Consider the following 21,227-nt stretch of genomic DNA (forward strand, 5'->3'; position numbering starts at 1 on the left):
GCAGCTCTCTTAAGGAGGGAGCTCTCTTAAGGAAACGAATTCTGGTCCCCACAGGGGCATCTGACTGATCCATGGTGTTTCCCTGTCCCCTATCTCAGAGCTTTTTTGTGATCCTGGAAGTTGCTGCCTCTCAAACTGACCCTTCCACCCAAGTGGCAGATAGATGGATCATGATGGGAGGCACATGGGTGTCTGTGTTCTCTGGAGAGCCTTCTCCACTTACAGAGCACTGGCATACACTGTCTTTCTAACTCTGCAAGGTCAGTGGTTTTGTTCTCATTTTTCTGATGAGAGAACTAGACTCAAGGAGGTGAAGTGACTCTACCTGAAGATCTCACAGGTAGTATGAAGAAAATTTAGGACTAGGACTTACAAACCAGAGCTCTTTCCCCTCGGCCCTGTGCTGTCGAGCTGGGCTGGGGCCTCCGGCACGGGGGGAGTCAGGTGTGGACCAAGTGGACGCCGTTGAGCGCAGGTGGGGAAGACTCCTCGGAGCCGGGGGTGAGCCTGCTGGTGCTGCGGGGTGAGGGCTGCCTCAGCTCTGCCTGCCCTTCCTAGCGTTTGGTTTCTCTGCAGGCTGCATGTTGTGCCTGGGTCAGTCCACCTTCCTCCGCTTTAACCACCCGGCTGAAGCCAAGTGGATGAAGAGCATGATTCCGGCAGGGGGCCGGGCCCCTGGACCCCCCTACAGTCCTGGCCCGGGTAGGTACCCACTTGGGGCACGTGGCTAGTTTGGTGGCACCCCGTGGACAGTCCTCCTTCTTGCCCACTCCAGCCGCACTTGTAGCGTCAGGGCAGGACAATACCCGTGATCTGGGCTTGCTGCCACCTGCCATGGGCCACTGGTGGAGAGTGCCAGGCAGTCTGGCCACTGGAAGAGATCCAAGGAGTGCTGCTTGGCTGGAATTGGGGAATCATGTGCCTGAGGGATGGGGGGCTCTGCCAGCCTGTGTCCCACTGCCCTGGAAGGTGCCACCTCGGTGTCTGGGACCCTGACCCTCTTATGTCACTACCAGGGAGCCTCACCCTTGAGGGTGGCCTGTGGGGGCAGAAGGAAGCATCCAACTGAGCTGCTGTAAGCTCTGGGGCGGGGAGGGGGTGTCCCCACTTGCTTGTGATCATGTCTTTGGGCCCTGCCCCACCCCCAGGCCATGCCATGCCAGCTGATGACTCAGTGGAGCAGCTGCAGTTTGTGTGTGAATTATTGATCTCCAGAGGAGAGTTGGTGATTGTCCCAGGGAGCCAGCACAGCCCCCCTCAGCCCAGCTGCCTAGGGGGCCGGGTGCAGATCAGGAGGCTGCCTATAGGCCTGCCACCCCAGACTTTGCAGGGGTATTCAGATGGCTGTGGGATGACAGGTGTCAACGTGCTACTGGGACAGGTGGACATGTGTGTCAGGTACACCTAGCGGGGTGGCATCAGTGGCTTCAATGGATCATCTGGGGATCTGAGGAAAGATGGGTGGTCCCTGGAATCACCAGTATCCACGGCAACCCCTCTGCCTTTGGTCCCACACAGTCCCCATAATTTTGGACCCAGACTCAGTCTTGCAAAGCCTTTTTCTTCTTCTCCTTTCTAGGCCCTTGGAGGCTCAGAAGCTTGGGTTCCCAGTCCACTCCCTGGGTAGCTTTACCCTGCTCCCACCCTGGCCTTGTCATGCCACTCCCTCAGCTGTTTGGGGCAGTGGTTTCAGAGACTTCTGGTTGGTTGACAAGGGCTGGGGCAGGGCAAAGGCAGGCTCTTGCTGGCATGGCTTAATGGGCTAATTGGAGGCACTGAGCTGCACCTAGTTGCTGCCCAGCCTGGCTTCCAGGAACTGGCCTTTAGGGCCAGGCCCCTCCCTTGCCTCTGACTGGATAAAGTGGTGCTGCACACACCCCTTGGCCAGCCCCGGAGGCTTTGTGTGTGTGTTTTCCTGGGTCTCGGCTGCTGTGTTGGGAGGCCCTTATGTCCTATTAGACTGGGACGCCCCCCCGAACCTGGAACTTCTGGCCCGCTCCCCAGCATGCCCCCATGCCCTTTGCAGAACGTCCACCTGCCCTTCCTGAAGTAGAGCTTGAGGAGGTTGAGGAAACCAAGGCAGGGAGGAACGTAGTCTTAGGGTGAGTAGGCAACAACGAGGCCTAGAAGTGCCTGGCCCTGTTGCCAACTCTGTCCTAAGTCATAAAATGTTAGAGGCAGGGTGGAACGTAGTCTTAGGGTGAGTAGGCAACAACGAGGCCTAGAAGTGCCTGGCCCTGTTGCCAACTCTGTCCTAAGTCATAAAATGTTAGAGCCAGGAGAGCCCTCTTCCTTTACAGAAGGCAAAACCAAGGGCAAGTGACTTGGGGCGGTTGCACAGCAGGTTAGTGGCGGAGCTGGCACTGGGACCCAGATCTCCTGGCTGCTTCTCCAGAGCCTTTCCAGCCCTATTCTGCTGGCAGGACATGGCGAGTGCTCGCTCTTGTGCGTATGCAGCTCCCTAGGGCCTAGGAGATGAAGAGCAGGTCCTGAGGCCTCTTTGCGTTTTCCTTCAGCAGAATCAGAAAGCTTGGTGAACGGGAACCATACCCCACAGCCCGCAACCCAGGGACCCTCAGCCTGTGGCAGCCACAGTTCCCTGGTGAGCTCTATTGAGAAGGACCTGCAGGAGATCATGGACTCACTGGTGCTCGAGGAGCCTGGAGCTGCTGGCAAGAAGCCTGCCGCCACTTCCCCACTGTCACCGATGGCCAATGGTGGCCGCTACCTGCTGTCCCCCCCGACCAGCCCCGGCGCCATGTCCGTGGGCTCCAGCTATGAGAACACCTCTCCAGCCTTCTCTCCGCTCTCCTCACCAGCCAGCAGTGGAAGCTGTGCCAGCCACTCCCCCAGTGGGCAGGAGCCAGCACCTTCCATGCCCCCCCTGGTGCCTGCCCGGTCCTCTAGCTACCATTTGGCCCTGCAGCCCTCACAGTCCCGACCCAGTGGTGCTCGCCCCTCTGAGAGCCCCCGGCTGGGCAGGAAGGGGGGTCACGAGAGGCCGCCCAGCCCCGGCCTCCGAGGTCTGCGGACAGACAGCCCTGCAGCCACTGTCTTGGCAGTGGCCTGCAGAGCCACCGAGAGCCCCCGGCCGGCGGGGCAGTTGCCCCTGGTGGCGATTGGCCTGAGTGAATACCCGGCTTCCGGTGCCCGTGGCCAACCCACCAGCGTTCCTGGCAGCCCCAAGTTCCAGCCACCAGTCCCTGCTCCTCGAAGCAAGATTGGTACGCTCCAGGACCGCCCTCCCAGCCCTTTCCGGGAGCTGCCAGGCGCTGAGCGGGTGTTGACAACCAGCCCCTCGCGCCAGCTGGTGGGCCGAACATTTTCAGATGGGTCCGCTACCCGCACCCTGCAGCCTCCCGAGAGTCCCCGCCTAGGCCGGCGGGGCCTGGACAGTATGAGAGAACTGCCTCCCTTGAGCCCATCTCTGTCCCGAAGGGCTCTCTCGCCCATGCCCGCCCGGACCACCCCAGATCCCAAACTAACCAGGGAAGTGGCAGAGAGTCCCCGACCCCGGCGCTGGGCAGCCCATGGGGCTTCACCAGAGGACTTCTCCGTGACGCTGGGGGCGCGGGGCCGTAGGACACGGAGCCCCTCACCCACACTCGGGGAGTCCCTGGCACCCCGCAAGGGCAGCTTCAGTGGCAGGCTGAGCCCGGCTTATAGTCTGGGCTCTTTGACTGGGGCTTCACCCCGCCAGAGCCCCCGTGCCCAGAGGAAGCTCTCCAGCGGGGACTTGCGAGTGCCTGTCACTCGGGAGCGGAAAAATAGCATCACAGAGATCAGTGACAATGAGGATGACCTCCTGGAGTACCACCGGCGGCAGCGCCAAGAGCGGCTTCGGGAGCAGGAGATGGAGAGGCTGGTGAGCGGATGCCAGGGAGGCTGCTGGCATCATGACAGGGGCTCTGCCAGGGTGTGGGCGGGCCAGCTGGCAGGGAGGGAGGGGCCCGTGGACAGGGCCTGGGCTTCCCAAGCTTCTCCACTTCCGGGATACACCGTAGTGACCAGTATCTCAAGGCTCTGGTGCCCTGAACAAGAACTTTCTTTGAAGTCTCTAAGGCCTTATTTCAAATTCATGCTCACTTTGCATTTATTCTATAACACAATGTTTGTTTTCATGTATAAAAGAAGTTTCACATTATGTATCTGAATACAATGAAGCTCTAGGAAAACTCACCACATTTACGATGAAGCTTTGTATGTCTCAGTTTGAGAAGCAGGTCTTAATGATTAGAAGGCTGAAGCCCAGAGAGGGGAATGGGTTTGTGCAAGGTCACACAGCAAGTTCTGGCAGAGCTGGAATTGGAACCCACGTCTCCTGTCTTTCCAAGGCTTATTCTTTAGAAAAGCCTCTGGTCCTTCTTTCTTGCTTCTCTTTGGCCTCTATAAATGGGTGGGAGCTGCTCATCCTGGCCCATGCTGGATCATCTGGAAATGGGGGTGGCAGGGGAGAAGAAGAGAACAGGATGGGCGGCCCCTGGCTGATCCAGGTCAGTCTGTGTGATAGTAATTATGTGTGCTGGTGTGTGTGTGTGCATGTGCACACGTGTGGGTGCCTTTGGGGGCTGGGTGTGGTTCTGGGCAGCTGTCCTGGAGATGGCATCTGAGCTGGGTGGGGGCTGGGATTCCCCAGATAGAGCAGGGAGCTTGAGGGGCTCTGGCTGGTGTGTCCACGCTGGAGCACATGCACAGGAAAATAGATTCTGCCCTCTTTCCCTTGCGAGCAGAAGAACGGGGTTCCTGGGGGCCCAGGGACACTGGGATTGGTTTGAGGAGGAGAATCAGAACTGAGGAGGTTTGCCTGGAGCCCTTTCAGAAGCGGTTGGGACAGCTTTGGGTGAGGTGAGGGTGTGGGACTGCGTGTCTGTGTTGGGTCCGGGAGGGATGAGGCAGGACCCCCAGTCTTCTAAGTTACTATATCTTCTGTTTTTGCCTGGCTTAGACAAGAGTGCTTGCCCGCCGCCGGGGTCCCATCCTGGAGAGGGGGCAGTGAACCTGGCACGGGCGGAGTGGTGGGGCCAGCCTCCCTCAACTCCATTCAGCCTTCCTGACCCCTCCCCCGCCCCACCCCACGTGCCTCCCCAGCCCTTACCTGCCCCACCTGCCACTTTAAATCTTGGAGGCTGCCTGCCCTCCCCCTCCCACCTCCACCGGGCTGCTTATCTGGGTCCTGGGGCAGGGGCGGGTGCACTGGCCCAGCCTCCTGGGTGCTGAGACTCTGTTCCTGGTTTTCTCGCTATGGAACTGGGTAAGCAGCAGGAGGGAAGCTGGGTAAGTGTCTGGGGGATCCTGGCCAAACTGGTGAGAGACACCAGAGGTTGAGGGACCCCAGAGAGAGACTGGGGGAAGCTCCAAGTCTGGAGTGCTGTGAGTGGGAGAGGGGGCACAGACCCGGAGCACGCCTCTACTATCCCTCCTTCACCTTCTTAGGCCCCTGGGAGGTATCTGGGTGGGCTGTGTGGGGAGGGGGCGGATGCAACAGCCGGGCCACGGAGCACTGACACCTGGGCCCAGGCATTCAAGTGCTGGCAGCAGCCCGCCCTGCTGGGAAGGAGCCGAGGGCTGCCAGAGGGTGAGTGGAGCTGAGATGGGGATGAGGAGGGCTGTGGCCCAGGCCTCTCGGGCAGGGTGTATACACGCTAAGCACATCTTTGTGTGAACCTGTGTCAGGTCCCTGTGGGCCCCTGGGTCTGTGTTCCGGCCCTGCCTGTGTCGGTGCCCACCTGTCTGTGTGCTAGACTGTTTTTATCCGTGTGTGTGCCAGTGTGCGTTTGTGCATGTCAGGACTGGTGTGTTTGTGTGTTGCTGCCTGTTAATGCAGGCCCGGGGTACATGTTGTGTCCTCGTGTGTCAGTACTGATATGTGGCGGCGTCTCTGTGGGCCCTGGTGTCTTTGGGTCTATGTGTATCCGTGTCAGCATGAACACCTGCGTGTTTATCTGTGTCTCATTGTGTTCTTTACTCTGCTTACCAGCGTGTGTTTCCCTGTGTGTTCACGAGGAAGCCCACCCTGGTACAGAATGAGAAGGGAGAGGAAACAGGAAGACGGGAGGGGCTGGCCACGTGGGCAGGTGGCACGACAGCCTGGTTCCTCCTGCCCGCCGCTGGGGCACCCACCCTCCTTCCCTCTGCCTCCCCAGACCTTGGGCTCTGGGCTCTCCTGACTTGATTCTGACCCCGAGCCCCTAGAGTCCTAGTCCTCTCTCCTGACGGGACACCGTGCCTGGCTCTAGCCCTCCTGGGAGCCAGCCTCCTCCCCTTACACCCTGCTCTGTCCACCCTCCCCAGGAACGCCAGCGCCTGGAGACCATCCTGAACTTATGTGCTGAGTACAGCCGGGCCGACGGGGGACCTGAGGCCGGGGAGCTGCCCAGCATTGGGGAGGCCGCCGCAGTCTTGGCTCTGGCCGGCCGGAGGCCCTCACGAGGCCTTGCGGGGGGCACTGGGGCCTTTGGGCGGAGCAACGAGGAGCCTGGAGGTGCCACCCAACGCCTGTGGGAGACTGTGGAGCGCTCGGACGAGGAGAATCTCAAGGAGGAGTGCAGTAGCACTGAGAGCACCCAGCAGGAGGTGGGACCCAGCAGGAGGTGGGACCCAGCAGGAGGTGGGACGAGGGGTGGCCTGCTGGAGGCCGAGGAGGCACGTGTGTGTGTGGTGGATGCCAAGGCCCAGTGAGGGGGAAGTATATGAAGTTTGGGACGACATCAGGGTGTAGAAATGAGTAGGTGGGACTCCCCTGGCAGTCCACTGGTTAAGACTCCGTGCAGGGGGTGTGGGTTCGTTCGACGATCCCTGCTCCGGGAACTAAGATCCCCCCATATCCAGTAGCGGGGCCAAAAAAAAAAAAGAGGAGGCAAGGAAGAGGGGGAGGTGTTGATGAGTTTCCCAAGCTATAAATACGCTTTATGACCTGGCTTTCCTGGGAGCCCCACCCAGGCCTGGCACTCAGCAGCGAGTCTGTTACTTTTAGCCAAGCTGTACCGCTCCCCTTGCAGGGAGGGGAACTTCCTCCTATCTCAGTCCAGCTGCTCCGAGCACCCCCCTGAGGAATGGGGATCCATTTTCTTAGTCTCATCCTGGAAGCCTCTAGGCTTCCCTAGCTGATGGCTCCCCTCCCCTCCAGCACGAAGATGCACCTAGCACCAAGCTCCAGGGAGAGGTGCTGGCCCTGGAAGAGGAGCGGGCTCAGGTGCTGGGGCGAGTGGAGCAGCTCAAAGTGCGGGTGAAGGAGCTGGAGCAGCAGCTGCAGGAGTCGGCGCGGGAGGTGAGAGTGAGGGCCCTGGCTGGACTCCTCCCCAGGCACGGTGACGGCCCCGGAGCGGCCTGAGCCCAGCTGCCTTGAGTGGCCTTGACGTGGACCCTGCTGTTGCCTCCAGGCTGAGATGGAGCGGGCACTGCTGCAGGGGGAGAGGGAAGCAGAGCGCGCGCTGCTGCAGAAGGAGCAGAACGCGCTGGACCAGCTGCAGGAGAAGCTGCTGACCTTGGAGACGGGCATCCAAAAGGAGAGGGACAAGGTAACCCACACCAGGCCTGGCTCAGTGCTGGGCGCCTGTGGCCTGGGAGAAGAGGAGAGATGCCTTCTCTTGGGCCCCTAACCTCTTACCTCATCGTTCATCCTGCAGACCGGCTGGTCTCTGGGCCCCTCCAGGGGCAGGGGGCCTTATTCTCCGTGGAAAGTACCAGCTTGGAGGGCGCTGCCAGGGTCTGGGCTGGTGTCTGGGGTCTCCTCTGCCTGGGTCTCTGTTCTACATCTGGATGCCTGCCATTCTGGGCCCTTCGTGCCCCTTCTAGGAAGTGCCGAAGCCCCTTCTTGGGCGGTGAGCACAGCCCAAGGCACTGGTGCTGGGGAGTGATTCAGGTCTGGGTGTCTGCATCTGGAGGACATCCCCCGCCAAGCATGGCTCCGGTGCTCAGGATGTGGTCTTTGGGAGATGGCCCTCAGGTCTCTGCTTCCCCTGAGCCTTCAGGATCTGCAGCCTCCCATCCCAGATGGTCCCAGCTCCTGCCCCTGACCCTTTCAGATTTCGTGCCAGCCTGCTGGGGCCGCTCCATCCCACAGGGGCCGTGTCAGCCACGCCCAAGATGTCCAACAACGTGCCAAAAGCTCCGAAGTGGAGAGGGGCCACCTATTTCTGGACTTGACAGTATTTTTCCAAGAATTAATTTTCCTTCTGGATTTTTTGAGAGTGTCTTCCTCCTGCCCCTCAGTTTTGAAGCCCTTAAAAATTCTTTGACCCTCCCACCTTTTTTTTTGGAGCTTTGGCTCTGGCCCCCAAAACCACACTCCCAAATTCTGTGCCAGATTAACTCCACGCTTACCAACCAGGCCTGCACTAACGCCCCCTCTAATCACTGTCCTGGGCTCTCTGCATGTCCCTAACTGCCAGTGCCACCCAGGCAGGGCTGAGCCGTGCCTGCTTTTGCACTAACTCCATGGGCACCCCTGTGCCCTTGGCCCCTCCCCTCTAATGTTGCCTCCTTCCATTCTTGGTGTGGGACCCCAGGGTTTTGATCAGAAAGGAGTGGGCAGGGGGCACAGCTCAACTTTACTCAGTGGGGCATTGGCAGGAGGGGTACAAAATTGGGGGAAATGCTTGGCTGAGGAGCCTCTCGGCCCAAAGAGCTCCTCTCATTTGGAAAAGCCAGGGTGCGGCCTCCACAGACCGTTGGCAGTTTCCTGCACAGAGGAGAGGGGGGCTGTCCTCCAGCCATCACCTGTCTTCCCTCCTGAGCGGAGGGATGAGGAGGTCCAGTGGTGGTGGCATGGCCCGGGGAGGGCACGGACAGGGGCTCTCTGCCACACAGTGGCTACCCTTCCTAGCTTTCCTCTGGGGCTTCCCGATTTCAGATACTCCATCCAGAGGGTGGGAAGGGGTAGGTCTCTCCCCACTCCCACCCCTGATCCATTCAGAACATAGGGTATTGCAAAGGCTGAGTCCAAGCATGGGGAAGTGCTTGGACCTCAGAAACTGGCCTGATCAGGCCCTCCTCTCCTGGATGAGGATGGGGGGGTGGTGTGGAGGGCGGATAGAGGCAGGGTTCAGCGCAAGGACTCCAGGGTGAAGCTCAGCATTTCAGCAGGAACCTGTCTAACCTCATTTCTCATTGACCTGGCATTGCCTGGAGGCATGGACTTTGCCTTCTCTCTGGGCCCAGTTATTTGAGGTGGATGTGGCGATGGTGGTGGCCGCGCGGTGGTGGTGGCAGTGGGGAAGGTTCCCTCAGCTTTCCTCCCCAGCGCCTGGCCCATGGCCCCATTCTGGCTCTGGAATCAGTAATCACACTTTCTCCTCTGCCTGTCCTTCGGAGGGGTGACTCACCAGCTCCTCCCTGCATCCCCCCTTCCCACCCTCAGAGGTGTCATCTCGACCCAGACAGAGCCATCCACCTCCTCTCTGTACCCACTCCTGGGGCTCCTATTACCATGGCAACGGGCCGAACTAATTGCAACCCTCATCCTCCTGAAGTTCAGCCTGCAGTGCCAGCACCCCACCCCCACCCTGGGCAGGAGGTGGGGAGGCCAAGGGGGTTGGGTTGGGGTCCCCTCCACTGCACTGCTGTAGCTTTAACATCCTCGGCTCCCAATTCACACCCAACCCCTGGATTTAATCCCCACCAACTCTACCCTTTTCCCAGGGTTAAATTTTGGTCTCTGGGAAGCGGAAGAGGGGGAGGAACAGCAGCTAGAGGCTCCGTGTTTGTGATGTGGAACCAGCTTTGGCTTTGACTGGTTTGGAGAGAAAACAGAGGGCCTCTTCCTAGGACTTGCCCAAACCTTTCTAGTTCAAGGGACTCCAAGAGACCAACATTTCTGCCTGGGACCCACACCCCTGCCTGTGACACCATCGCCTGCACCTCCAGTCCTGTCTCACACCCCAGCTCTTTGCCTTTCCCACTCTGCACCTCTTCCTCCTTATTTCCCTTTCTTCTGTTTGCTCTCTCCTCTCCTGGTTAAACTCCTTTCGTTCCCCGCCTTCTTTCTCTTCTCCCCGCACCCCACCCCCCTTCCCTGCGCCCCGCCCCGCGCCGCCGCTGCCCCGGGCCGGAGTTGAGGAGTGTGTGTTCTGTTTCTCCCCTGTGCCCGCCCCCTCCCCCTCCGGCGACCAGGAGAGGGCGGAGCTGGCCGCGGGACGGAGGCACCTGGAGGCCCGCCAGGCGCTCTACGCCGAGCTCCAGACGCAGCTCGATAACTGCCCCGAGTCAGTGCGGGAACAGTTACAGGAGCAGCTGAGAAGGGTCAGTTTCACCAGCCCCCGCCCCCTCCCCGCCCCCGAGGGCCGCCCGCCCGGAAGAGAGGAGCGGTGGGCCGGGACCGCCTGGGCCCTGCAGTACCTGCCGGACGCCAGGGTCCGTGTTGTGGCTTGGAGGGGACGGGGAAGGACTGGGGGGGATGGAGGTTCTCCTTTCTGCTACTGCAGGCAGCGATGCCCGGCAAAGGGGCAGAGCCGAGCGGAGGAAAGGGGGCGGGGTGGGGGCAGGTCCCTTCCTCCGTTTCCCTGGGTCCAGCCCCCAGAACTCTCACCTCTGTGACCTGGCCTTCCAGGCGCAGAGCGGTATCGTGAGCACCACCCGATCCCCTTTGTCACTGTCGTTCAAGGAGGCAGAAGCCCTGGAGACTGAGACAAAGCTCTTTGAAGACTTGGAGTTCCAGCAGCTGGAGCGGGAGAGCCGCGTGGAGGAGGAGCGCGAGCTGGCTGGCCAAGGGCTGCTCCGGAGCAAGGCCGAGCTGCTGCGTAGCATCGCCAAGAGGAAGGTGCGCCCCCCCCGGCCCCCATCCCTGCCGCGAGGCCCGCAGTGCCGGCTAGACTTCACCTTGCTGAGCCTCGGTTTCCTCATCTGTAAAACAAGAACAATAACAGGCTGTTGTGAGCGTTAAAGGAGATGCTGTATGTGAAGACAGCATAGGACATGATCATAGTAAGCACTCAGCGAACAATAGCTATTGTTATTAAGCTCTGACTCCCCCCAGTCCTCCAGTGGAAAGTGGATTGGGCTCACATTCAGAGCTGGGCCCTGGCTGGGCAGGGAAGGGAGACATGGAGATGGAGGAGGGGGCTGAAGGGGAGACTTGCTCCTGCCCTTGTAGAGCTCTCTGATGGAAGTGCTGGGACACATACAAAGAACTGAGATCTGGATATTAGAGCCTGCCAGGGGTACTAGAAAGGCATCACCTGGGTTCCAGCCTTGGCTCAGCCCTGGCTCAGCTGAGCCGTAAAACAAGGGGATTTGGTATCGCATCCTGGCTGGTTCTGGAGCTCCAGATGCTGTGATGTCTCCTCCTGATCTCAGCCAGACCAGGACAGGGTATTGGGGCGGGGATGTAAAGTTGGGAGGAGGCTTGTGTTAAGCCAGAGTTAGGAAGAGGTGGGTGAGGAGAAGGGGGAGGAGCCAGGCGGCCCACACACCTGTGGCTGAGACTTGCGTGTTCGTGCACACATATGCATGCATGTGCACATTGCCAGGCTGGAGTGAGTGGGTGGGAGGTGAGGGCAGTGAGATTGGGGAATGGCGTCAAAAAGTGGGGCTTGATGGCTAGCCTGAGTTTGGTGGTAAGTGGGGAGCCACTGGACTTCCCCCTGAGTCCAGATCCCTTGCTTCTCTCCCTGAGCTGCTCTGCCTTACAAATGCATCTACCTATCAGTGAAATAGGCATAAAGGCATCTGCCTCGTAAGAGAGTTAAATGAGGTAACCCATGCAAAGCATTTAGTAGAGTTCTTGGGTCCTGACAGGTTCTCAGTAAATTGCAGATCTTGTTGTGAGGATTACCACCTGGTCTGCTTCAGGCTGCTTGGGCTGACCCCAGATTTAGTACAGCTCCCTTCTTCCCTTCTCTCCTATGTCTTGCTCTTAATGGTGATAGTTTAAGGCCTCCTCTTTCAGGAAGCCCTCCTTGGCTAAACCCAGCCCATTTTCCCGAGCCCCTCTCCTTCTCTCTCACTTATTATCTTTTCATTTCCTTTTAGCACATGATTGTTGAGCCAGGCATTGCGCTAAGCCCTACTGGGGATATGGAGACAAAAAAGACACTGGCCCGGCCCTTGGATCGGACAGCTTGGGTGGGGTGGTGGTGATGGAGACATATATCCACAAGTAACAGCAATACAAGGCAAATGGTGATATGGAATAATTTGAGCACAGAGCAAGGAGCAAAGGAATTGAGTGGTGATCAAGGAAGATGTTGGAGAGAAGATAGCATTGGGTCTGGTCTTGGAGGATAAATAAACTCTTGATGGGTGGAGAAGACAGGACAGCATTCCTGGCAAAGAGAACCGTATAAGAAAGGCCTGGGAGTGTACACCTGCACCGCTGACGTTACAATAGGGCTGAGCTGAGCGCATGCCGCCGAGGGCTCAGGGTAGGAGGGAGTGTGGAAAGTGGAGGCCCAGTTCCAGGAGCCCTTGAGTGCTGGCTGAGGGGTTTGTGCTTTATCCTGTGAGTAATGAGGAGTTGCTGAAAGATTTTGAGAAGAGGAGTGATTACCCTTACTCGTGGATTTAAAAAAAATTATTCAAGTAATATACATTCTAAAAGATTAGAAAATTCAGACAAGCAAGCAAACAAAAACAAACCTCAAAGGCCATTTTAGGAAGCTATCTGTGGCAGTGTAGGGGTGGATCAGAAAGTTGAGAGAGTGGAAGCAGGAGGCTGGTGAAGAAGTCCAGACCAGGAAACAGAGGGCCTGGGTTGGGGTGGTGACAGTGGGATGGAAGCACGGGGGCAGGTGGAGAACGTGTCAGCATCTCTGGGATTCCGGACACGTTGACTGGGGCAGGCGGGGAGAGAGATTTGGGAACTTGAGTTCTGGCTGGTGTGCCTGGTGGCATGGGGTCACTGGTCGAGGGAGGGGTGAGGGAGCCGACCACAGCAGCCTGCGTTTTCCTTGGGTGAGACAAGGCTGAACAGAAGGACTAGTTGATTCCCTTCACCCAAGCCCAGGATCTCTGGGCAGCAGAGACGGCCAAGCCTCACCTCGGGCTCAGCCCTGTCTCCCCAGGGTCTGACTCACTACCCCCATCTCTGCCAGGAGCACCTGGTGGTCCTGGACAGTCAGGCTGGGCAGATCCGGTCCCAGGCTGTGCAAGAGTCGGAACGCCTAGCCCGGGATAAGAATGTCTCCCTGCAGCTGCTGCAGAAGGTAGCCCCAGTCAGGTTGGGCGGGGGATGAGGGCTGGCGAGGGGCTGGGGGAGTGGGAGGTGAGTGCAGAAGGGCTGGGGTGGAGACTGGCCAGCCAGGTGGGATCCCCCTTTACTTGGGGCCCCTTGCTCCACTCCCACTCCTTTCTGATTCTGCCGCTTTGGGCTTGCAGGAGAAGGAGAAACTGGCTATGTTGGAAAGAAGATACCACTCGCTCACAGGGGGCAGGGCTTTCCCGAAGACCACGTCGACTCTCAAAGAGGTAACGTGGTTGGTTTGGGCCCCGGCCTCGGGCCCGAGGGGTCTCCTGGGAGGCTCTGGAGGAACACATGGTGCCTTCACCCCAACAGCTGAGGTTGAATATGGGGGCATTTTCCTGAATTGGAGAAATTTGAGTAGGAATGGCTCTGAGGTCTGGGATTGGATCCTCTATGGCTACCGGCTACTGCTTTTCAGCTGCCTTTCTGGCCCCCAGGAGCCCACTGATCTTACCATTTCGGGAGACTGAAAACATCTGGGGGATTCAGGAGGCACGGGTTGGGAGGATGGCAGCTCAGAGGTTTGGTGAGGGCCAGGGCTGGGTGGACTCAGCTCAAGGGGCAGCATAGGGATCTAGGGGTCCTGATCTTGGAGCTCCCTGGGCTTCTGTCTGGAACTAGGCTACAGGCTCAGAAGTGGGCATTGGGGCTCGTTCTTTCCTGAGTCTTTGCCTGCCTGGTGTGTGAGGCTCAACCAGGATGTGCCGAGTTTCCTGCCTCATTGCGCAAACAATTTGGGCCTGGGGTGGGGTGGCTGGGCTGAGTGTGAGGGATGAGGCCCCTCACACGTACCCTCTCTGTAGGCTGAACTGCTCATCTCCGAGTCCTCAGAGGTGGGGCTGGGGATGGCGGCTCTGGGTTCCTTCCCAGGGTCTTCTCAGGCTGGGGCCTCCTCTGGTCCCTTAACCCCACCTGCTTCCACTCAGCTCTGCCCCAAAGCGCAAGAGGTAATCACAGCTAACTGCCTGCTCTGCTGTACTCACTGCCTGTCTGCCTGCTTGCTGAGCTTCTGCGCTCAGCTCCTCCCAACGGCCCAGCTGAAGGGCGCATGGCAGTAATCCTTTGTCTGGCCAGAGTTTGTTGTTCCATAGGTGCCTGGGCATCCCATGCAAAATCAGAGCATCAATTTGCATATAAATTTGCATATATTCTGCATGCCATCCATCAGTTCTCACAACACACTGGACCTGCTAGCTCATTTTCCTTTTGTGTGACCCCTGGAGGACTGTCCCCCTCTGGAGCTAGGTCAGGATGGGCTCCCCTGGATAGGGCAGGCTTAGGATCCTGTACTTTGATTCTGCATGCATTTTGGATGCCTACCATGTCCCCAACACCTAGATAAGCTCAGAATCCTAAGGATGTGCTCAGAGAATACCACAGTCCCTGTCTTCCCAACCCACGATCTGGTGTGTTAGCATCTTTCCAAGTCCTAACCTTTGGGCAGTGGGCTGGTTTTTCTCTCTGGGCTTTTAGCTACTCCCTGCTAAGGTCTCTTTCTCAGGGCCCATCTTGCTCAGGCCCTAGTGATGCCTCCAGTTCCTGTTCCTTCCAGCTCCTGCTCCAGCAGATGGGGTGTGAGGGGACCCATGGGAATGCTGTGACTGGTGCCCAGTGATGCATGTGTGTGTCTCATTGGGGATGCCCAAGGTGTTGGAGACAGAAAGGTTCTCTGGGAGGTGGGTCCTGGTCCCTGGTGGACTCCTGGAAGACCTTCCTCAGGCTCCTTCACCTGCCCCTAGCCCAGGGCAAACCCAGGAATGGGCTTTCAGGGTCTGCCCGCGGCAGGGCCCGGATGCCAAGGCAGCCTCAAGAGTGAAGGTTAAGAAGAGCCTACAGACAGTCAGTTCTGCCTGCCCTTTTCTGCCCCCCACCCCACTACCCGGCAGCCAGCTGAGGCCACAGTGGGCAGCTGAGCTCCCCACGCACCCCTGCTCTGGATTTTGTATTGAATGGAGTGATGGCCCTTTGGCATGGAGTGTGGATGTCAGGTACCTGGTTGAATCCTGTTAACCTGTTCTCTGCCCACCCTTCCCCCTCCCACCGGGCACCCTAGGAGTATGTGAGCCTGGCAGAGTTTCTCCAGCTGTGCTCCTGCTTGGACCCCTATGCTTCTGCCACCTCCCCCAGCGCGCTCGCCCAGCCCCTGCCTGACAGTGAGGTACCAGCCACCGAGTGAGCCCACCTATGCCCAAGGGCCTCCTCATGGATGCCCTCGATTGCCCCTCAGGCCTGGGTTGGGGGGCAGCAGGGTCTGTCTTCAGCAGTGAGGGAGAAGGGCAGCTGGCGTCAGGGGGCTTGGGAGTGGTTCGTTCTCTTGCCTGGGGCTTCGGGATCTTTCTTCAGCTCCTGATGGCTCAAGGAGGGAAGGCCTTCTGCTCTAGCGTGAGGGCATCCTGCCGAGAGGACCCTGGCTTTCCCGGGCTCTACAAGCCTACTCTGCTCTGTGTGTCCTACTCTTACCCTTCCCTTGCCCGTGGGCAGGGCCATCTCTTGGGTTCCGGTCCCATTAACCTCTTGTATTCCCTCCTGTGTCTGGCCTTCCCCCAAGTACGTGACGCTTGAGCAGCTAAAGGCCATGTGGGGCACCTCGCCTGTGCCCGCAGCGCCCGCGCCAGGCCTGCCTCCCTGGGCCCCTGCCTCCCAGGACCTGGTTCCTACCACCTGCCTTCTTCCTGCGCTGCCCTCTTCCTCCTCCTTCGCTTCTATCCCGCCTTCAGCCCAGGTTGGTGGTCTGTGTGTTTCTGCCACCCGCAGCCCACTAGTGGCGTGGCTCTGTCTGTGTGTGCTTTGCCCGTGCGCAGTGGCGTCTCAGCCCTCAGCCGGCCCCCGGGGGGGAGCGCTGCCTGCCGGGGGGGTGGCTCCGGCTGGCTGGCACCGTGGTTGGCGTAGCACGTGTCTGTGGTCTGGGAGTTGTGCCCTGTTTCTCTTTGCCCTTAGCACGTTCACGGCAACTGTTTTCTCACTGTGTTTTCTTCTCCTTATGCTCTCCTTTCTCCCTTCCTTCGTTCCTGTTTTCCCTTCCCTTCCTGTCTGTTTCCCTGGTAATGGCCTTCCTCTACCCTTCCTCCAAGCTTCCTGTTTCTTTGCCCTTTTCTTCCTTTTTCCTCCCCTTTCCTCGCCCCTCACTCCTTGACCTTTCCTCTCCGTCCTTCCCCTCCCGTCCCCTGTCCTCCTCCCCGCGCCCCCTCCAGATGGAGAAGCTGCTGCTCCCCGCTGTAGACTTAGAGCAGTGGTACCAGGAGCTGATGGCCGGGCTGGGGACCGGCCCCGCTGAGGCCTCCCCTCGTTCCTCCCCCCCGCCTCTGCCCGCCAAAGCTTCCCGTCAGCTGCAGGTAACCCCTCCTCCCCTGCCCACCCCTCCCTCCCCAGGCCCCGCTCCTCTCTGCTCCGGGGACCTCCTGCCGATGTGTCAGCCCCGCAGTGCTGCCTTAGGTGGTGGGGGGGTTAATGCAGCGGGGGCAACAGGGGCCTCTGGACCCTGAGAGGGGAGTGAGGGTCTCCTCTTGGGCAGCCATCCTGGCACTCCGGGTGTGGAGGGCCAGCCTCCTGAGTCCGAGGGCGACGTGCTTGGCTGTCCAGTGGAAGGAGGTTCGGGAGCAGCGGTGCCTCATGCTGTCCTCGGTAGCCCTCAACCCCAGAGCTTCTCACTCGGTCTTGGCCTGATGTACTCTTGAGCCTGTTGTCTCTGGAACTTGTGTGTCCTAGGAGAGTTGCCAGTATTTTGTTCTCCTGGTCTCCCCAGGGGTGACACTTGGAGGCAGGACAGAATGGGACAAAGGCTCTGAAGTCCCTGAGGACATGCCCAAGACTCCTCAGAGTTGCCATTGGGGGCATGGCCCTGCTTGAGCCTGCAGCAAGCTGCTGACCACGGGGTGGGGGGAGAGTATTCGGGCAGTCTTCTGCCCCAAGTGTCACTCCACTGACCGTCTGTAGGGCCTGAACCCCCCTACCCACCAATGCCCCATTCAAGATTCATTCTTTGAGTGAAGACATTGCACCTCTAAGACTGTGATCTCAGCTAAAATTCCCTGTTTCCTTTGGGAGTAGTTTGTGTGACATTTCTGTTTTGTGCCCAGCTGGTTTGAGATTTTTACATGTTTTGATTCATTTAATCATTACCACAGGCCTTTGAGGTAGATAACGATAACTCTCGTTTTACAGATCAAACACTGGGGCCCAGAGAAGATAAGTAATCTCTCCGAGGTCACACAACTAGGAAGTAGCAGAGGCTACACCGAGGGCCAGGGTGCTTGACTCCAAAGACCATATTCACCAAACATTAGCGCTGTGAGGGAGCTTGGCGATTATTTAGTCTAGCCCTACCCCCTCCTTTTGCAGATAAGGAAGCCAAGGCCCAGAGTGGGGAGGTGTGTGGCCCAAGGTCACAGCCCCTTAGCAGCAGAGCTGGGACCAGAGGGAGCCCCGGCCTCCAGTCAGTCACCTGTACAGCTCTGCCCATGGGTGTTAACTCCTCACATGGGTTGATTTACACGGTCCTTTCTCAGATGCAGGGTTGGACCAGGGATTGGCCCAAGGAGGAGCAGCCTGGAAAGGAGGCTTGGCAGCTGCCAATAACATCTGTCCATTGGGCTGGCCCAGGAGGCTCAGTGCTGTTGTCAGCTAGAGACAGAGGCCTCGGGTGCTGGGGCAGTACCTTGGATCACAGCCAGCCTAGATGCCATGGGGATGGTGGCCAGTGGGGGAGCCGGGGATGCCAGACAGTGTCTCTTCCCTCCAGGTTTACCGCTCCAAGATGGATGGTGAGGCCACTAGCCCCTTGCCCCGGACCCGCAGTGGCCCCCTCCCCTCTTCCTCTGGCTCTTCCTCCTCCTCCTCCCAGCTCAGCGTGGCTACCTTGGGCCGTAGCCCCTCCCCAAAGGTCTGAGGACAGTGGGAGGGCTGTGTGCGTGGCAGGGTGGTGATGGTGGGGGATGGAGACTGCCACACTGGAGAGAGGTCGCAGCCACCCATGAGAGCCTTGAGGGTGGGGGGAGGTGCCTTCTGAGCGTCGGGTCCCAAGGCTCCGTTTCCCTCCGCAGAGCGCTCTACTCGCCCAGAATGGCACAAGCAGCCTTCCTCGCAACCTGGCAGCCACGCTGCAGGACATTGAGACCAAGCGCCAGCTGGCCCTCCAGCAGAAGGGTGAGTGGCTGCAACGCCAGCCCACCTGCTCTCCTGGGGGCCCTGGACATCTGCCACGCACTCTCCACCCTACCTCATCCATGCCCACGCCTTTCCCAGGATGTTTTTCCTTTAATTGGGATCTAGGCAAGAGCAAAAAGGATTTGGATTAGATACCTAAAGAAGAGATTCCTGGCTATCAGAAGACTAAGGGCAGGGGACTAAGGGTCGGTGGGGGGGTGGCTGTGAGATCTTTCCTAGAGACGGCAGCGAATAAGGGAAATGCTTATTGACCTGAGTAGGGATAGACGTTATCCTGTCTGGAGGCAGGGGGTTGGACTTGATGACCTCCACAAATGCTTCCCTAAGATATTGGCTCTAGGGACCCAGGAGTCCTGGTTGCTCGTGTGCATTTTGTTTGTTTTGAAAGTCCAAGTCTGTGCCTTTCTCCCCTCTCGTCCCCTCTGTGTCTCTACCTGGGGGCCCCCCTACCAGTCGAGTCGCTTCCTGCCGAGCCCCTCCCAACTGACGACCCAGCAGGTAGAGCGTTGGTCATTGAGGGCATTGCTTTGGCCAGGCAGCCCCTGCCCGGACATCCGCATGATGTATTCTGCCCAGACCCCCACTGGCCGCAGGCAGACTCCCAGGCTGAGTTGGGTTGGGGTGTTGGGCTGGCCTCCCCCCTCCAGCTGAGCTCTCTCCCGCCTCAGCTGTGCTCCGCCTCGTCTCCCCTCCCTCCTTTCCTGCCACTGGCACTCCTGCTTCTGCATCGCCGCGGGGTCTGCATTGATGTGGGCGCTCATGGGGCTCCCAGCACCTCTCCCTTCACCCTTCCCCAGCAGCAGGGTGGGTGCATGTGCGCTGCCCACCTGTTCAGGCCATGGTTGTGAGCTGGAGCCACCTGGCCGTCGTGCTGCCGGGGCCCCACCTGGGCAGGTCCGGTGCCGCGTGCGGGCTCAGGACACAGTGGGAGCGCTGAAGTCAGGCTGCATGGCTGTGGCCAGTTGTGCAGGCAACGGAGCGTTGCCAGGGCAGCCGGACCTGGAGCTGCGGGAGCTTCAGGGAAGCTGGTGGGGGGCAAGGGGGCTGCCGGTGTTACCTTCTCCCCACTCGCCTCCTCCCTCCGTCTGTGATGCTGCCGGCGTCCTCCCTGGGGAGGTGGGGTGCCCACCGTGACTCCACCTGTCGCTCCTGCAGGGCAGCAGGTGATCGAGGAGCAGCGGCGGCGGTTGGCTGAGCTGAAGCAGAAGGCGGCGGCCGAGGCGCAGTGCCAGTGGGACGCCCTGCACGGGGCCGCCCCCTTCCCGGCCGGGCCCTCGGGCTTCCCGCCGCTCCTGCATCACTCCATCCTGCACCACCTGCCGGCGGCCAGGGAGCGAGGGGAGGAGGGAGAGCACGCCTACGACACGCTGAGCCTGGAGAGCTCAGACAGCATGGAGACCAGCATCTCCACGGGGGGCAACTCGGCCTACTCCCCCGACACCATGTCCAGGTACCCGCGCCCCGGCCGCCACCCGACGGCCCGCCGCTGTCCTGCCCACACCAGGGCCGCCGCCTCCACCGCGTGCCTCCTCCCCTTGCCTCCCCAGTGCCAGCGGCCTGGATGTGGGGAAGACGGAAGAAATGGAGAAGATGCTGAAAGAAGCTCATGCGGAGAAGAGCCGGCTCATGGAGTCGAGGGTGAGGCAGATCTGGGCCACAGCGGAGCCGGGGGGGTGGGGGTGGCGGGGGCTGGGGAAGGTGCGGGGCCCCAGGGCTGCCCTCCGCCCGCCAAGGGCCTCCGCTCCTCCCCAGGCCCCTTCACCCACGTTGTCCTCGCAGCAGTCCCTTGAGGAAGAGTGTTTTCAAAGCCTATGTTCCTCAAGTGGGGGATGCGGAGGCTTGGCGAGATGACCACTTTCACAGCTCTTAGGAAAAGGGGAGGCAGGACCCAGTGTCTAACGGTGAATTTCCCGTATGGGAGCTTCCAGTCTTTGTGTGTTCACCTCTGTGGACGTTTGGCCACCACAGAAATTTTGATTCCTGTCTACCTGAGTGCCAGGTCACTCCTCTTGGGGATGGCTAGGAACTGGGGTTGAAGGATGGGGACAGAGAGAAGGCAGATGTCCAAGCCAGAGCAGAGGTGTTGGCTGCGGGGGCCTCACGTTGCCTACCGATGGGCCTGGAACACAGCAGAGGGGCCAGGGGTTCATCTTAGGCACAGCCAGGCTGAGGAAACTGTGCCTGGGGAGGAGGTGAAATAGAGAATCTGCAGAAGCTCGTCTGTCTCTATCATCCGGGCACTCTGCATGTCTGGAGTTAAGAGTGGGACCCGGAGAGCAGGAGATCAACCAGAAAAGAAGGCCTCTTAGTCTTATTTACTTCAGAGGAGGGCAGATTTATAAACATCTCTTGACAAATGGAGAAAAAGGAGATTCTGCTAAGTTTCGAGCTGGGAAGAAATGACAGATGGGAGTTAATAATATGGAGGTTGTTATCATTGATGAAGACATATAAAACATCACCCACATGCTCTGTATTTAATGATTTGTTTTAATGACTTAAAATGTTTTGATAATGGCTTTCGTAACTTCATTTTTTCCCCATAAAATCTGAAGTTCAACTATAAATGTTTCTCATTTGGAGTTTCAGAGGGCCTTCACTTAGTGATTAGGTTGTTTAGACAATCCATGTCCTAGAAATTCAGATAAAATTATAAAAGCCCCATTTTTTTATTGAGTGCTTCCTTCCTGCCAGGGTTAGTGATGGGCATTTACTCACATGATCTCATTTAATTTTCGCTACAATCCCAGGAGTAGGCACTCTTGGCCCCATTTTACAGATGAGGCAACTGAGGCTTAGGGAGTTTGTCAGGGTCCAGAGCTCATAGTGGTGGTAGAGCCAGGATTTGAAGCCAGATTGGTCTCACTTTAAGGCATTTACCCTTGTC

At 58.9% G+C, this 21,227-nt stretch overlaps 1 protein-coding gene across 18 annotated transcripts in view; it reads left to right on the forward strand.

Annotated features, from left to right (window-relative positions):
• The window catches only part of PHLDB1 (pleckstrin homology like domain family B member 1), a 45,552-nt gene that overhangs the window by 14,241 nt on the left and 10,084 nt on the right, over positions 1 to 21,227 (forward strand). For 4 of the 18 annotated variants that reach the window (XM_057553830.1, XM_057553829.1, XM_057553827.1 and 1 more), the window contains 16 exons: positions 577 to 702; positions 2,517 to 3,865; positions 6,292 to 6,573; positions 7,127 to 7,267; positions 7,380 to 7,517; positions 10,111 to 10,239; positions 10,601 to 10,756; positions 13,029 to 13,139; positions 13,312 to 13,401; positions 15,726 to 15,899; positions 16,369 to 16,509; positions 17,916 to 18,056; positions 18,217 to 18,319; positions 18,794 to 18,838; positions 19,496 to 19,790; positions 19,888 to 19,978. In XM_057553830.1, coding sequence (XP_057409813.1) covers positions 577 to 702; positions 2,517 to 3,865; positions 6,292 to 6,573; positions 7,127 to 7,267; positions 7,380 to 7,517; positions 10,111 to 10,239; positions 10,601 to 10,756; positions 13,029 to 13,139; positions 13,312 to 13,401; positions 15,726 to 15,899; positions 16,369 to 16,509; positions 17,916 to 18,056; positions 18,217 to 18,319; positions 18,794 to 18,838; positions 19,496 to 19,790; positions 19,888 to 19,978 — 3,512 coding nt within the window. Of the gene's footprint in view, positions 1 to 98; positions 261 to 576; positions 703 to 2,516; positions 3,866 to 6,291; positions 6,574 to 7,126; positions 7,268 to 7,379; positions 7,518 to 10,110; positions 10,240 to 10,600; positions 10,757 to 13,028; positions 13,140 to 13,311; positions 13,402 to 15,725; positions 15,900 to 16,368; positions 16,510 to 17,915; positions 18,057 to 18,216; positions 18,320 to 18,793; positions 18,839 to 19,495; positions 19,791 to 19,887; positions 19,979 to 21,227 lie in introns of those variants that run through there. The other 14 variants (XM_057553828.1, XM_057553838.1, XM_057553836.1 and 11 more) reach the window with 13 other exon arrangements.

Source organism: Balaenoptera acutorostrata, chromosome 9 (genome assembly GCF_949987535.1).
Source record: "Balaenoptera acutorostrata chromosome 9, mBalAcu1.1, whole genome shotgun sequence".
In the NCBI taxonomy this organism is placed as follows: domain Eukaryota; kingdom Metazoa; phylum Chordata; class Mammalia; order Artiodactyla; family Balaenopteridae; genus Balaenoptera; species Balaenoptera acutorostrata.